A 17,315-nucleotide genomic window follows, 5' to 3' on the forward strand; every position below is an offset into this window, starting at 1 on the left:
GTTCATGTCCTTCACCCACTTTTTGATGGGGTTGTTTGTTTTTTCTTGTAAATTTGTTTGAGTTCATTGTAGATTCTGGATATTAGCCGTTTGTCAGATGAGTAGGTTGCAAAAATTTTCTCCTATTCTGTAGGTTGCCGGTTCACTCTGATGGTAGTTTCTTTTGCTGTGCAGAAGCTCTTTAGTTTAATTAGATCCCATTTGTCAATTTTGGCTTTTGTTGCCATTGCTTTTGGTGTTTTAGACATGAAGTCCTTGCCCACGCCTATGTCCTGAATGGTATTGCCTAGGTTTTCTTCTAGGGTATTTAATGGTTTTAGGTCTAACATGTAAGTCTTTAATTCATCTTGAATTAATTTTTGTATAAGGTGTAAGGAAGGGATCCAGTTTCAGCTTTCTACATATGGCTAGCCAGTTTTCCCAGCACCATTTATTAAATAGGGAATCCTTTCCCCATTGCTTGTTTTTGTCAGGTTTGTCAAAGTTCAGATAGTTGTAGATATGCGGCATTATTTCTGAGGGCTCTGTTCTGTTCCATTGATCTATGTCTCTGTTGTGGTACCAGTACCATGCTGTTTTGGTTACTGTAGCCTTGTAGTATAGTTTGAAGTCAGGTAGCGTGATGCCTCCAGCTTTGTTCTTTTGGCTTAGGATTGACTTGGCGATGTGGGCTCTTTTTTGGTTCCATATGAACTTTAAAGTAGTTTTTTTCCAATTCTGTGAAGAAAGTCATTGGTAGTTTGATGGGGATGGCATTGAATCTATAAATTACCTTGGGCAGTATGGCCATTTTCACGATATTGATTCTTCCAACCCATGAGCATGGAATGTTCTTCCATTTGTTTATATCCTCTTTTATTTCATTGAGCAGTGGTTTGTAGTTCTCCTTGAAGAGGTCCTTCACATCCCTTGTAAGTTGGATTCCTAGGTATTTTATTCTCTTTGAAGCAACTGTGAACAGGAGTTCACTCATGATTTGGCTCTCTGTTTGTCTGTGATTGGTGTACAAGAATGCTTGTGATTTTTGTACATTGATTTTGTATCCTGAGACTTTGCTGAAGTTGCTAATCAGCTTAAGGAGATTTTGGGCTGAGACAATGGGGTTTTCTAGATATACAATCATGTCATCTGCAAACAGGGACAATTTGACTTCCTCTTTTCCTAATTGAATACCCTTTATTTCCTTCTCCTGCCTGATTGCCCTGGCCAGAACTTCCAGCACAACGTTGAATAGGAGTGGTGAGAGAGGGCATCCCTGTCTTGTGCCGGTTTTCAAAGGGAATGCTTCCAGTTTTTGCCCATTCAGTATGATATTGGCTGTGGGTTTGTCATAGATAGCTCTTATTATTTTGAGATACATCCCGTCAATACCTAATTTATTGAGAGTTTTTAGCATGAAGGGTTGTTGAATTTTGTCAAAGGCCTTTTCTGCATCTATTGTGATAATCATGTGGTTTTTGTCTTTGGTTCTGTTTATATGCTGGATTACATTTATTGATTTGCGTATGTTGACCTGCATCCCAGGGATGAAGCCCACTTGATCATGGTGTATAAGCTTTTTGATGTGCTGCTGGATTCGGTTTGCCAGTATTTTATTGAGGATTTTTGCATCAATGTTCATCAAGGATATTGGTCTGAAATTCTCTTTTTTGGTTATGTCTCTGCTAGGCTTTGGTATCAGGACGATGCTGGCCTCATAAAATGTGTTAGGGAGGATTCCCTCTTTTTCTATGGATTGGAATAGTTTCAGAAGGAATGGTACCAGTTCCTCCTTGTACCTCTGGTAGAATTCGGCTGTGAATCCATCAGGTCCTGGACTCTTTTTGGTTGGTAAGCTATTGATTATTGCCACAATTTCAGATCCTGTTATTGATCTATTCAGAGATTCAATTTCTTCCTGGTTTAGTCTTGGGAGGGTGTATTTGTCGAGGAATTTATCCATTTCTTCTAGATTTTCTAGTTTATTTGTGTAGAGGTGTTTGTAGTATTCTCTGATGGTAGATTGTATTTCTGTGGGATCAGTGGTGATATCCCCTTTTTCATTTTTTATTGCATCTATTTGATTCTTCTCTCTTTTCTTCTTTATTAGTCTTGCTAGCAGTCTATCAATTTTGTTGATCTTTTCGAAAAACCAGCTCCTGGATTCATTAATTTTTTGAAGGGTTTTTTGTGTCTCTATTTCCTTCAGTTCTGCTCTGATTTTAGTTATTTCTAGCCTTCTGCTAGCTTTTGAATGTGTTTGCTCTTGCTTTTCCAGTTCTTTTAATTGTGATGTTAGGGTGTCAATTTTGGATCTTTCCTGCTTTCTCTTGTGGGCATTTAGTGCTATAAATTTCCCTCTACACACTGCTTTGAATGTGTGCCAGAGATTCTGGTATATTGTGTCTTTGTTCTCGTTGGTTTCAAAGAACACCTGGCTTGGAGGGTCCTATGCCCACGGAGTCTCGCTGATTGCTAGCACAGCAGTCTGAGATCAAACTGCAAGGCAGCAGCGAGGCTGGGGGAGGAGCGCCCGCCATTGCCCAGGCTTGCTTAGATAAACAAAGCAGCCAGGAAGCTCTAACTGGGTAGAGCCCACCACAGTTCAAGGAGGCCTGCCTGCCTCTGTAGGCTCCACATCTGGGGGCAGGGCACAGACAAACAAAAAGTCAGCAGGAACCTCTGCAGACTTAAATGTCCCTGTCTGACAGCTTTGAAGAGAGTAGTGGTTCTCCCAGCACGCAGCTGGAGATCTGAGAACGGACAGACTGCCTCCTAAAGTGGGTCCCTGACCCCCAAGCAGCCTAACTGGGAGGCACTCCCCAGTAGGGACACACTGACACCTCACTCGGCCAGGTACTTCTCTGAGACAAAACTTCCAGAGGAACGATCAGACAGCTGAATTTGTGGTCTCACGAAAATCCGCTGTTCTGCAGCCACCGCTGCTGACACCCAGCCAAACAGGGTCTGGAGTGGACCTCTAGCAAACTCCAACAGAACTGCAGCTGAGGGTCCTGTCTGGTAGAAGGAAAACTAACAAACAGAAAGGACATCCACACCAAAAACCCATCTGTACATCACCATCATCAAAGACCAAAAGTAGATAAAACCACAAAGATGGGGAAAAAACAGAGCAGAAAAACTGGAAACTCTAAAAAGCAGAGCACCTCTCCTCCTCCAAAGGCACAATTCAAAACTTTTGTGCCTTTGGAGGAGGAGAGGTGCTCTGCTTTTTAGCACTCCCAAAAAGTGGAAAGACACCCTACAGAATGGGAGAAAATATTTGCAAATTATGTCTCTTAGAGTCTAGTATTCAAATATTTAAAGAAGTGTTACAACCAAACAACAAAACACAACCCAAATACAAATGGCCAAAGGACTTGAATAAGCATTTCTTCAGAGAAGACCTACAAATGGCCAGTAAGCATGTAGAAAGATATTCAGCATGATTAGTCATTAGGGAAATGTAAATCAATACCATAATGAAATGCTACTTTATCCCCACTTGATACCTAGAATCAAAAAAACAATAAATTTTGGTGAGGGCGTGGAGAAATTGGAACTCTTGGACATTTCTGGGGCAGTGTAAAATAATGCAGCCACAGTGGAAAACAGTTTGGTGGTTCCTCAAAAAAGTTAAACGTAATAGTTACCATATGACCCAGCAATTCTATTAGGTATATGCCGAAAAGAATTTGTATTAGTCTGCTTTGCATTGCTGTAAAGAAATACCTGATACAGCATAATTTATACATAATAGACGTTTAATTGGCTTGTGGTTCTGCAGGCTTTATGGGAAGCATGGTGCTGACATCTGCTTACCTTCAAGGGAGGCCTCACCAAGCTTATCATGGGGGAAGGTGAAGAGGAAGCAGTCAGGTTATATGGTGAAAGCAAGAGAAGAGAGACAGGGAGGGAGAGAGAGAGGAGGAGGTGCCACACACTTTTAAATGACCGGATCTCATGAGAGCTCACTCACTATTGTGAAGACAGCATCAAGCCATGAGGGATCAGCCCCTAGGACCCAAACACCTCCCACCAGGCCCTACCTCCCACATTGGGGATGATAATTCAACATGAGATTTGGTGGGGACAAATATTCAAACTACATCATTCTACCCCTGGCCCCTCCCAAATCCCATATCCATCTCACATTGCAGTATACAACCATGCCTTCCTAAGAGTTGCCCGAAGTCTTAACTCATTCCAGCATTAACTCAAAAGTCCCAAGTCCAAAGTCTCATCTGAGACAAGGCAAATAAATCCCTTCCACCCATGAGCCTGTAACATCAAAGGCAGGTTATTTACTTCCAAGATACGATGAGGGTATAGGCATTGGGTAAATATTCCCATTCCAAAAGGGAGAAATCAGCCAAAAGAAGGGGGCAGCAGGCACCATGCAAGTCCCAAACCCAGCAGGGTAGTCATTAAATCTTAAAGCTCTAAAATAATCCTTAACTCCATGTCTCACTTCTCATACATCTTCTGAAATCTAGGTGGAGGGTGCCAAGCCTCGTTCACTCTTGCACTCTATGCACCTGTAGGCTTAACACCACGTGGAAACCACCAAGGCTTATGGTGACTTGTGCTCTCCAGAGTGGTAGCATAAGCAGTATCTGGGGCCCTTTGAGCTGAGGCCGGACCTGGAGTCAGGGATGTAAGGAGCAGTGTCCTGAGGCTGTACAGGACATGGGCCCTGGGCATGGCCTACAAACCATTCTTCCATCCTAGGCCTCTGGGCCCCTTGTGGTAGGGGCTGCAATGAAAGTTCTCTAAAATGCCTTCAAGGCCTTTTCCCCATTGTCTTGATAGTAGCACTTGGTTCCCTTTTAGTTATGCCAGTATCTCTAGTAAGTGGTTGCTCAACAGCCTGCTTGAATTCCTCTCCCAAAATAGCTTTTTCTTTCTCTGCCACACAGCCAGGCTGCGAATTTTCAAAACTTTTACTCTCCATTTTTTGGTTTAAATATAATTTCCAATGTTGAGTCATTTCTTTGTTCCCACATGGGAGCATAGGCTGTTAGAAGCAGCCACTCCACTTCTTGAACACTTTGCTGCTTAGAAATTTCTTCAACCAGATACCTTAGGTCATCATTCTCAAGTCCAAACTTCCACAGATCCCTAAGGCATGAACAGAATGCATCCAGCATAAAATGTGTGACCTTTGCTCCAGTTCCTTGTAAGTTCCTCATTTCCATCTGAGACCTCTTCAACCGAGACTTCACTGTCCATATCACTGTCAGCATTGTGGTCGCAACCACTTAACCAATCTCTAAGAAGCTGCAAGCTGGTCGGGTGCAGTGGCTCATGCCTGTAATCCCAGCACTTTGGGAGGCTGAGGCGGGCGGATCCGGAGGTCAGGAGATCGAGACCATCTTGGCTAACACAGTGAAACCCTGTCTCTACTAAAAATACAAAAAATTAGCTGGGTGAGGTGGCGGGCACCTGTAGTCCCAGCTACTTGGGAGGCTGAGGCAGGAGAATGGCGTGAACCCCGGGGGGCGGAGCCTGCAGTGAGCCGAGATCGCGCCACTGCACTCCAGCCTGGGCGACGGAGACTCTGTCTCGAAAAAAAAAAAAAGCTGCAAGCTTTCTCTTATCTTTGTTTTTTTATTATACTTTAAGTTTTAGGGTACATGTGCACAATGTGCAGGTTAGTTACATATGCATACATGTGCCATGTTGGTGTGCTGCACCCATTAACTCATCATTTAACATTAGGTATATCTCCTAATGCTATCCTTCCCCCTCCCCCCACCCCACAACAGGCCCCAGTGTGTGATGTTCCCCTTCATGTGTCCATGTGTTCTCATTGTTCAATTCCCACCTGTGAGTGAGAACATGCGGTGTTTGGTTTGTTGTCCTTGTGATAGTTTGCTCAGAATGATGGTTTCCAGCTTCATCCATGTCCCTACAAAGGACATGAACTCATCATTTTTTATGGCTGCATAGTATTCCATGGTGTGTATGTGCCATATTTTCTTAATCCAGTCTATCATTGTTGGACATTTGGCTTGGTTCCAAGTCTTTGCTATTGTGAATAGTGCTGCAATAAACACATGTGTGCATGTGTCTTTATAGCAGCATGATTTATAATCCTTTGGGTATATACCCAGTAATGGGATTGCTGGGTCAAATGGTATTTCTAGTTCTAGATCCCTGAGGAATCGCCACACTGACTTCCACAATGGTTGAACTAGTTTATAGTCTCACCAACAGTGTAAAAGTGTTCCTGTTTCTCCACATCCTCTCAAGCACCTGTTGTTTCCTGACTTTTTAATGATGGCCATTCTAACTGGTGTGAGATGGTATCTCATTGTGGTTTTGATTTGCATTTCTCTGATGGCCAGTGATGAGCATTTTTTCATGTGTCTTTTGGCTGCATAAATGTCTTCTTTTGAGAAGTGTCTGTTCATATCCTTTGCCCACTTTTTGATGAGGTTGTTTTTTCTTGTAAATTTGTTTGAGTTCATTGTAGATTCTGGATATTAGCCCTTTGTCAGATGAGTAGATTGCAAAAATTTTCTCCCATTCTGTAGGTTGCCTGTTCACTCTGATGGTAGTTTCTTTTGCTGTGCAGAAGCTCTTTAGTTTAATTAGATCCCATGTGTCAATTTTGGCTTTTGTTGCCATTGCTTTTGGCATTTTAGACATGAAGTCCTTGCCCATGCCTATGTCCTGAATGGTATTGCCTAGGTTTCCTTCTAGGGTTTTTATGGTTTTAGGTCTAACATGTAAGTCTTTAATCCATCTTGAATTAATTTTTGTATAAGGTGTAAGGAAGGGATCCAGTTTCAGCTTTCTATATATGGCTAGCCAGTTTTCCCAGCACCATTTATTAAATAGGGAATTGTTTCCCCATTTCTTGTTTTTGTCAGGTTTGTCAAAGATCAGATGGTTGTAGATAAGCAGCATTATTTCTGAGGGCTCTGTTCTGTTCCATTGGTCTATATCTCTGTTTTGGCACCAGTACCATGCTGTTTTGGTTACTGTAGCTTTGTAGTATAGTTTGAAGTCAGGTAGTGTGATGCCTCCAGCTTTGTTCTTTTGGCTTAGGATTGACTTGGCAATGCGGGCTCTTTTTCAAGTGGGCTTCATCCCTGGGATGCAAGGCTGGTTCAACATATGCAAATCAATAAATGTAATCCAGCATATAAACAGAACCAAAGACAAAAACCACATGATTATCTCAATAGATGCAGAAAAGGCCTTTGACAAAATTCAACAACCCTTCATGCTAAAAACTCTGAATAAATTAGGTATTGATGGGACGTATCTCAAAATAATAAGAGCTATCTATGACAAACCCACAGCCAATATCATACTGAATGGGCAAAAACTGGAAGCATTCCCTTTGAAAACTGGCACAAGACAGGGATGCCCTCTCTCACCACTCCTATTCAACGTTGTGCTGGAAGTTCTGGCCAGGGCAATCAGGCAGGAGAAGGAAATAAAGGGTATTCAATTAGGAAAAGAGGAAGTCAAATTGTCCCTGTTTGCAGATGACATGATTGTATATCTAGAAAACCCCATTGTCTCAGCCCAAAATCTCCTTAAGCTGATTAGCAACTTCAGCAAAGTCTCAGGATACAAAATCAATGTACAAAAATCACAAGCATTCTTGTACACCAATCACAGACAAACAGAGAGCCAAATTATGAGTGAACTCCCATTCACAGTTGCTTCAAAGAGAATAAAATACCTAGGAATCCAACTTACAAGGGACGTGAAAGACAACCTCTTCAAGGAGAACTACAAACCACTGCTCAATGAAATAAAAGAGGATACAAACAAATGGAAGAACATTCCATGCTCATGGGTAGGAAGAATCAATATCATGAAAATGGCCATACTGCCCAAGGTAATTTATAGATTCAATGCCATCCCCATCAAGCTACCAATGACTTTCTTCAAAGAATTGGAAAAAACTAAAGTTCATATGGATCCCTTATCTTTCTTTCTTCTTCTGAGCCCTCCTCACTCTTCTAATCTCTTAACCAGTTCCAAACCTGCTTCCACATTTTCAGGTACCTTTATAGCAATGTCCCACTCCTCAGTACCAACGTTCTGTATTAGTCCATTCTTACATTGATACAAAGAAATAACTGAGACTGCGTAACTTATAAATAAAAGAGATTTAATTGGCTCACGGTTCTGCAGGCTTTACAGGAAGCATGGTGCTGGCACCTGTTTGGCTTCTAGCGAGGCCTCAGGAAGCTTACAATCGTGGTGGAAGGTAAAGAGAAAGCAGGCAAGTCACATGGCAAAAGCAGGAGCAAGCAAGAGAGTGAGTTGCAGGGGCAGGTGCCACACAGTTTTAAATGACCAGATCTTGTGAGAACTCACTATTGTGAAGACAGCACCAAGCCATGACGGATCCACTCCCATGACCCAGACAAATCCCACCAGGCCCCACCTCCAGCATTGGGTATTACAATTCAACATGAGATTTGGGCAGGGACAAATATCTAAAATATAGCAGAATTGAAAACAGATTGAACAAACACTTGGATGAGAATGTTCACAGCAATACTATTCACAGTAGTCGAAAGGTGAAAACAACCCAAATGGCTTGATGATGAATAAACAAAATGTGGTATATATCAATACAGTGGAATATTATTCAGCTATAAAAGGAAAGGAGTATATAGTCATGCTACAATGTAGATGAACCTCAAAAACATTCTAAGTGAAAGAACGAGACACACAAGGTCATACATTTTAGGATTTCATTTATATGAAATGCCCAGAATAGGTAAATCCACAGGGACAGAAAGCAGATTAGTGGTTGTCAGGGGATGAGGGAAAGGAAGAATGGGGAGTGACTCCTTAAAAGTTATGTTGTGATGAAATGTTTTGGAACTAGATAGAGGTGAGGTGGTAGTTACATAACATTGTGAATGTACTAAATGCCACAAAATTATACTACTTTAAATGCCTTATTTTATTAATCTGCATTTCATCTGAATTATTAAAACTTATTAAAACCCAGCCTTTATATCATGGCCTAGAAGGCCCCACATGAGCTGACCTCTGCCTCTCTTTACCCTTATTTTGTTCTCCTTTCCCCCTTGTTGAGTATGCCTCAAGCTATTACTTGAACAATCTCACTTTTTTCTAAATCTTTGGTTTTGAGATTCCATTTTCCTGGGAACTCTTGCTGTTTTTCACGTGTCCATTTAAGTGGTAATTCTTTAGACAGTACTTCCCTCACCATCCAATTAATGTTACTATTTCTGTCTATCATATAGCAATTTTTGGTATCTGAAATTTCTTTATTTCTGCCTTGCCTCCACAAACTCCACTCCTGTAAATTCTGTGGGGGTAGGAAACTTGTATGTCTTATTCATCACAATTTTCAGAAGCTAAAAGAGTGTCTGGAAAAGTAGGCTTACAACAATGTGAATGAACAAACTAATGAATATGGCAGTTTTAAGTAGGAATTTACTAAGTTCAAAGAGAACTAATATGTCTCCTAAAATTCAAGTCCTATGTGGTGTCAGCATTTTCATTGTAATTGATAAAGTATTAACCAGCCATTTGAACATCTATTATATGATATGCACTGAGCTCAAATCTAGATACAGAAATGAGTAATAAATGAACCCTTCCGTGGTGTTACAGCTCTTTTAGAGTATGTCTAGTAGGTTTTTCAGTTTTCACCAGAATGCCCACCTCAAAAGAGATGAACTCCCTATTTAAAAATGAGGATATGTGTGCTTTTAATATCATGCAGAATCATACAGATTTCCATTTCATTGGACCCTCAGAGGAATCGTATAGGCAAATCAAATGTACATAGACTTCATTGTTAAGGCAATGTATTTGTAATGGTTAGCTTTAGTTTTTCTATTTAAAATAAAGGTGCATGAAAATATTCTGAATTGACATCTACAGGAGAACAACATTTTAGGAATACAGATGTGTTGAGTGAGATCAATATGTTGTACCATCTTGAACTTAGATAATATACTTTTAGCTTACGCTGTGATAGCAACAATTTTAAATAAAAGGAACTTGGAGGAGTGGAAGTCACACTAATGAAACACTTGCCTTTAATAATGATGAGGCTTTATTTACCTAATTTGATGTACATTTTGTTCAGGTCAAATACAAAGACAATTGGGTTTATAATGAGTGTTGAAATTTGGAATAGATTTGAAGTTAAAAGGTTTTAAGCTTATTTAAAAACAATTTAGCTATTTGACTTCTATGTAATTCATTTCTAAAATGTTCTATTATATGTTTATTTAAATTTTTTAAGTTCAGAGCAAGATCTAGCAAAGTTTGTCCTGAAGGGCTATACAGAAAATGTTGTAGGCTTTGTGGGCCAGAAGGCAAATTTCAGGGTATCATGTCGGTGCTTATTATAATCATTTCAATTGTAACTGTTTAAATATATAAAAACCATTCTTAGCTTACTGGCCACTAAAAGGGCAGGGGCTGGCCAGATTTGGTCTGTGGGCTGTAGTTTGCAGACTTCAAGTTCGGAAGGGAAATCTTATAGATCAGAACTCTCTGTTCTTTATTATAAAATTTTTCCTTAGTTTATCTGTTTCACAGAAATAGTGATTTATATCAATTTTGCATAGCAGAGGCTAATGAGTATATTAATTAATATAGCTAAAATTCTTGTTCTATTTTAAACATATTAAAAATAAATGATCATTGTAGCTAATGACTTAAATTTCTTACCTGGATTGTAATCTAACACCCTGGTGTAGGTTTACCGCTTGTCCTCAACCAAATAGAGCTGTAAGGTGGTAACTGTCCCAGAAGTACACATGGAAAAGGACATGGAAGAGAAGAAATTTTACGTTAGTATAGCTAGGCAGAAACCTAAATACTAAACTCTACAGCCATTACTATAGTGATCTCATTGCCACCAAATTGTAGTATTATGGATGGCCAACACCAACTTAAAAGGCCAGCAGATCCTTTAAATGAATAATAGATGGAGTGGTTTTCATACAGCATTTAATTGAACATGAAATTTGTAGTCTACAGTGACAAATTCTGCCAACTCTGAGTTCAGTGCCTAGTGTGGAGCTTCACAGTTGCTGGAGTCAGTTCTTTAACCATTCTGTTATCACCTATTAACAGTTAAACCAGATACAGTTAGTGTATAAGTTTCTCATCTAATTAAAACTTAAAGTATGGAAGAATCATATATGCTATGAATAAACAAGTAGAATTTTGAGCAAAATAAAATGCCAGCAAATAGTATCAACAAACAAATCTAACTTGGACTGTAAAAATTGAAGCAAGATGATAGGTGGTTCTGGAGATTGTGCTTTCTGCCACATCAGGTGTCACCATTATAATTAGGCTATCTGGAAAGCAGAGAATGGACTGGTGGTGTAGACCAGTCTTTTAGGGAACACACCTGAATTGTATTAATTCAGTGTATGTATTTTTGAGAAGGGATAATAAACTGCATTTAGAAAGGAATAATACACATATATAACATGTCTGCAATTTGAAACATTAAATTATTGTCATATATACCATATATCCAGATTGCTTTCCTCCCATTGCTTAGTAAGAAAACTGAATTTTTAGAATTTCCCCATTTATATCTTTAAGATTTACAGTTGAGATTAAAAACTTTGAAAAGGTTTTTTAAAAAATTTTTATTACTTTAAAAATACTGCTGTATTTTCATAGAACTATGGAACTGCTAACCAGTACTTTGTTGTTCATTCTAACAAACATTTTTTGTTTGAATATGAACTAGTAGTGTGTTCCTAGTATCATCACTGTAAATAAATTTGCAGCTAAATAAGCAAATGGGATTTATAGAAATCTACTTTTTGAAAATATTTTTCATATATTCAGTTTCATATGTTCATTTGCTTACGAATATCTTCTGAGATGTTTTCATATGAAAAATGGAGAAAAAGGTCTCTGGAAAAAACTAGACAAATGGGTATTGGAAGCATATAGTAATAGCAGTTTTAATAGTACAACTAGGATTTTGCATTTCTGAGCTTGAATTTGTTGTTGAAGGACTGTAGATACATAGCTAAAAACTTTGACTTTACTTCCAATGTATAATAAATGTAGGCCTGTAATTACCATATCTTTCCACAAGGTGGATGTCTTGATGTTAGGTTCTTCCTCCCCACTCCCACCACCATTTAAATTGTCAAAAAATTACTTAGGTGATATGATTTCGAAGTCTCTTTATTATTTTTTGAGCCAGGGTCTTGCTCTGTCGCCCCGGTTGGAGTGCAGTGGTGCAGTCAAGGCTCACTACAGCCTTAACCTCCCAGGCTCAAGCGATCCTGCCACCTCAGCCTCCCTAGTAGCTGGGACTACAGGCACATACCACCATGCCCAGCTAATTTTTTGTTTGTTTTGTAGAGATGGGGTTTCGCTATGTTGCCCAGGCTGGTCTCGAACTCCTGGACTCAAGCAATCCACTCATCTTGGCCTCCCAAAGTGCTGGGATAACAGGCATGAGCCACCATGCCCAGCCCTCTTTAAACTCTTTTAGAAATACTTTTTACAAAGTCATATAATGTGGTATTTCCTCTGTTACATTAGCTTAAAAGTTAATAGATGTTTCTAGAAGATATTTAATTTCCTCTCACTAAATTACTAACATGCTTGTAAAAATGTTCTGAGCTCCTTAAAAACAGAACTTATGATTTAAATATTCATGGTTGCTTTAATAATTTTTTCTGAAAATAGGGGCAAATGATTTGTAAATTTATTGCATAAAAACCTCCTTATTGAATACTAGTAATGAAGAATTCTGATAATTCATATATACTGTTATTCAGTAGGACAAATAGTTTTTTCTAAATCTGTAGGCTGTTAAGTATACTTACTCTTCAAATTATAAACATATGCAAATGCATGTACATATACATGTATGTTATCAGTGTAATATGACTTGTGAATTGCTTTTTAATTTTATTCCTCTAACTTGATAGTTGTGATGTGCAGGTGCAGAGTAAATATACTTGATTCAATTTTAGTTTATCTCTTAACCCTTATAATACCTGATAAGAACATGAAATATGTAAGTATAGTTTAGAATAATAGTTTGTGCATAATAAAAACACAATGGTAGAAGTTAGATACTATTGCCACAAATTTTGGTTAAAGTGAAAATGTCTGCTGGTTTTAGGATATCTTAGAACCTTTGAGTCTGAACCAGTCCAAACCCTCCTTTGGTTATCCTGCACTTTACCTTTTTAGTTTTATTATCCACTAGTTATGGGACTTGGGCAAAAAACTAAATATATGTCCCATCTAACCAGGTAATTTCTAACCACAGGATCTGCCCGGTTCTTTTGTTAAGCCATACTGATCTTTTGTACTTTGGGGGCCAAGGTGGTTTCTAAACAGTAGCACCTTTTCCTTTGCTTTGTTTCATAGTAAATATATTAATATTTCTGTGTGAGGGAAATTGAAATCTTAGTTTTACATAATTTGGGCTCCCATTAATATTTTAAATTGAATATTAAATACAGAGAGCTTCTAATATGTTGCTTAAGAGGTAAAGTTTTGGCTACAAATAACGGGTTATGAATAACAGAAAATATATAATGTGTATATAAATATATATATATTAAATCCTTTAACTGACTTCTAATTAGGATTTAGATACATTTCACAAACAAAGAACTTGAGGCTCAGAGAAGTCAACTGATTCACGGGAAGTTTACAGAGCAGCTAAGAGGTAGAGCTGGAATTTTTCTACCGTAACAATTTCTTATTAAAAAAACTATAATTCAATGAATAGTGTGTTTTGCTAGTCTCTAGGACTGATCATAAGTCACTTTGAACAAAGTGCTAACATAAAGACTTGGCAGTTTCTGTGGGTGTCTGACCCAGTAGCAGTCTTAAGTAGAAAAGGAAAAATAGTGGAAAGCAATGAGGTAGCATATGTGGCAAGAAGTCATAGAGGACACTCAGTTGCTCCAGGTGCTACCTGGCAACCGTATCAGTAGCTAACATTTATTGGATTCCTAGAATGTCCTCAGCACTGTGCCAGCACTTTAGTTACTTTATTTAGATGCTACAGCAATGTTGTGTGAGAGAGATATGACCATACTATAGAGAAAACAAGTAACTTGTTGAATAGCACAGAGCTTGGATTTGTGCACAAGTTCTGCAAGCTCTGAAAGTCATGCTCCAAGTTACTGTGCTTCCTGCCTCACCAGTATACCAGGAGGGAAGGAGGAGGGAAGGCTTATCTCTGTAAGGACACTTATTTGAAAGCCAATTAAAAATATTTTTCAGGGAACATTTATTGTTAGTTTCCCCCTTTGTGCCAAGATTTTCACCTTTGTGCTGGGGTAAATTTCCTTTCTTTAACAACAGTGTTTGCAGAGGTGAGCTTAAAAATACTCTAAAGAGGCATACTTTTCATTTTGATAGAATTTTTCAACAAATTATTGCTTATTTCTTGGTTAAACGCACTCAATTTGATTTTCTAAGGCACAAGCCACATTTAAATATAAAAAAAATTTACCAAACACATAAAAAGTTGGAATTCTCATTCATGTGTTTGGATTCTGATGGTTCAAAAGTAAAAATTGACTTGTTTCACAGATCCCTGTTCTAAAAAGTACCACTCATCCCAATCACAAGAAAATGTAAAGCCTGGGTTAATTTCCTGCAATAAGTAGTCATTTAATTAAAGAACAAAATTAACAGGAATCAAAATGTTGCAGCTGTATTTTTTGTTAGACATTATATAAAAAAGGAAAAGTATAATACAGTAAATCATTTTGTATAACATGAACTTAAAGAGTTTTCAAATTAATTATGATCAGGATAAAAATGTCTTTTGAACATAATACTGAATGACACTGTCACATGTCCCTCATGTCAGAGGCCTAGGAGTGGTGAGCCTGCACATGCACATTGCCCGTCCTCCATTACACTGCAGAACTGTAAAACAAGGTTGAAAGGCAAACAACAGTTTTCTTCTGATAGAGTTATGTTGGGTCTTAACTGACCCCAACAGTTCACACTCCTCAGACACCAAAGAAGGAAGGAAGTGTGTCCTCTGGTTACTCCTCTTGCAGGTAAGTGTGGTCAAGATTGCACCTGTGTGTGTGATCCTGCCCTTCTCACAAACACAGCAGGTAGTCTTGAGCTGAACTTCAGGAAAGTTCCCTGATGAATGTTCAGTGTTGGTATCAAAAAAATTAAACACAAATTCTTCTCAGAAGAAAATCTCTATGGCCTGTGGAATCTAGAGATTATAAAAAAGACAAAGAATTTAAGGTTATACATTTCTAGCAGTTAAAATAGCCAAAAACCTTATACAAATAAATTTGCTGCTATTAAAAAGCTTCTCAAAAGTCCCATATGTCAAACATAAGGATAGAGCTACTCTGGTTAAAATAGGGTAGAGTCTCAGAGGGCTCCCCACTCTCAGGCCCCTGTTATATTATATGCTGAATTCTTAAGACTACCTAGAACTTAGTTTTAAAACTGTGAGTTAAGCCCTTGAAGTACATAGAAAGGCCAGGGCTTTGCTAAATCAGTAGAAATAATGAATTTTTTAATTATTGAAAATTATAGTAGAGTTATGACTTTTTGTCGAGTAATATGTTCATAGTAATTTTAAAACATTTAAAATCTCATAACTAAAAATACTGTTCTGACTCTTAAATTGATATGAATTGTTAAAATGTGGCATAAAGATCTTAAAATTATTTCATTATGTTCAAGTATTAGAGTCATTATTTTAGAATGCTATCAACTTAGGACAATAAACCTCTTTACTAAACATTTAATAATGTATAATCGGAAAATGTACAAAATTGAGATTACAATATATAGAATATGTAGTCATTCTATTTAAGACAAAATGAACATTAAATGTAATTGTGCATGATCTACTGAACTGTTTTTCCTAAATGTTCATATGACCTATTCCTCCCCAAAAGTATGTTAGTCATGGGAGGGAACCTTAAAAAACAAACTATTTGCGTAATTTTTCCTATTCATCCAACTTTCCCTTCCCCTTGATATATTCACCCTAAAACCATTGGTTAAGGTGGAATTCCATTGTACTTAGTTTCTGTTCTATAGCCACATTAATCTTACAGAGTAAATTTTTCAGGTAACAATTGCAGTGGCCACTTTCTAACAAACAGAAAACTATTATTTTAGTTTAAGGCAGTATCTACATGCAGGATTTCCTTTCTCTTTGTGGGCCTTGAGCATCTTCAGATAAAAGAGAAGACAAAGCAACTGATACAGTTGAAGGCTTGTTGCATCATAGTCATCTGCTTTAGAATCAGAGATGTTTGAGAACTTCACATAATTACTACTGGTCATGGCCATGGAAAAGAAGTGGGTGGAAATACTGAAAAAATATGCAGTTCAATAAGTAAAGAGAGTTAAATCTTTTCCCAACTTCGTCATCACCAAGAAGCCCAGTGTCATCCCTTGCATATGGTAGCATAGACAGAGAATATATTCATCTTAATGGGAAAAGTCTTGATTATGGAAGAATCAGCCAATATTTTCCCAATGGAACATAAACTCCATGAAGATGGGAGCCTCCTTTATCATATTCACTATTGCATTCTTGGCACTTACTCAAATATCTGCTGAGGAAACAAATACTCAGCTTTAGGAGAACACTGGCTGTGTTAAAGATGTGACTAATAATTTAAGATAGGAAAAAGTAAATGTGAAGGTGGGGAGTGACTAATTTCACAGCAATCTATAAGTATAAATAGGTGAGTTCTATAAATTGGAGGAATTCTGAATATTAGAGGGGAATTAAATACACAGAAAAATTACTTTCATTGCCTTGAGGCTTATTTTTGTTAAATATGCATTAACTACTTAAATAAACCAATATTGTTACCATACATATCACCTTTCACCAAGTCCTAAAGGAATTAATGGAAGCAGGCAGCATTCTTACTTGAGGTACATTGTTTGTTCAATAGAGTTCTCTGGAAAAATGCTGAATTTGTATAGCTGGATACATGGTTTGTGGCAGGGGGCGGTGTGTGTTTCAAAAATAAGTAAGTACCATGAAATTCATAGAAAGAAAGCTGACCTTGTCAAGTGCTTGCTTGATGCATGTACCTCCATTTCATTACTTTTGTACTCATTTAATTCTTTACGAATTGCTGCCTGAAATTTAAAAACAAGACATTGTTTTTCAGGATATTAAAAGATCAGGAAATTAGCATCATGTTTGTAAGTTAACCATTCCTAATACTTGTTGACTCTATTATGTAATACACAGAAAAAAATAAACAATTTTTTGGTTCATCATTAAAAACTGCCATACTCATTATTATAGTCCTACCAAGCTAGTATGTAGCTAATATTCTGGAAGTCTT

The 17,315-nt window shown here is 37.9% G+C and overlaps 2 protein-coding genes and 1 non-coding gene across 7 annotated transcripts in view; 2 read left to right on the forward strand and 1 right to left on the reverse strand.

Annotated features, from left to right (window-relative positions):
* The window catches only part of SYCP2 (synaptonemal complex protein 2), a 101,456-nt gene that overhangs the window by 75,488 nt on the left and 8,653 nt on the right, over positions 1 to 17,315 (forward strand). The window lies entirely within an intron of this gene.
* On the forward strand, positions 9,593 to 9,654 carry LOC129474932 (U7 small nuclear RNA). Its single transcript, XR_008654679.1, has one exon. It is a non-coding gene; the product is annotated as a U7 small nuclear RNA (small nuclear RNA).
* Positions 14,604 to 17,315, reverse strand: part of PHACTR3 (phosphatase and actin regulator 3) — a 273,840-nt gene continuing 271,128 nt past the window's right edge. For all 5 annotated transcript variants that reach the window (XM_055266142.2, XM_055266145.2, XM_055266141.2 and 2 more), the window contains exons 12-13: positions 17,027 to 17,103; positions 14,604 to 15,196 (exon numbers count right to left, since the gene is read on the reverse strand). In XM_055266142.2, the coding sequence (XP_055122117.2) occupies positions 15,181 to 15,196; positions 17,027 to 17,103 (93 nt within the window). In that variant the 3' untranslated portion in view covers positions 14,604 to 15,180. The remainder of the gene's footprint in view (positions 15,197 to 17,026; positions 17,104 to 17,315) is intronic.

Source organism: Symphalangus syndactylus, chromosome 24 (assembly GCF_028878055.3).
Source record: "Symphalangus syndactylus isolate Jambi chromosome 24, NHGRI_mSymSyn1-v2.1_pri, whole genome shotgun sequence".
NCBI lineage: Eukaryota > Metazoa > Chordata > Mammalia > Primates > Hylobatidae > Symphalangus > Symphalangus syndactylus.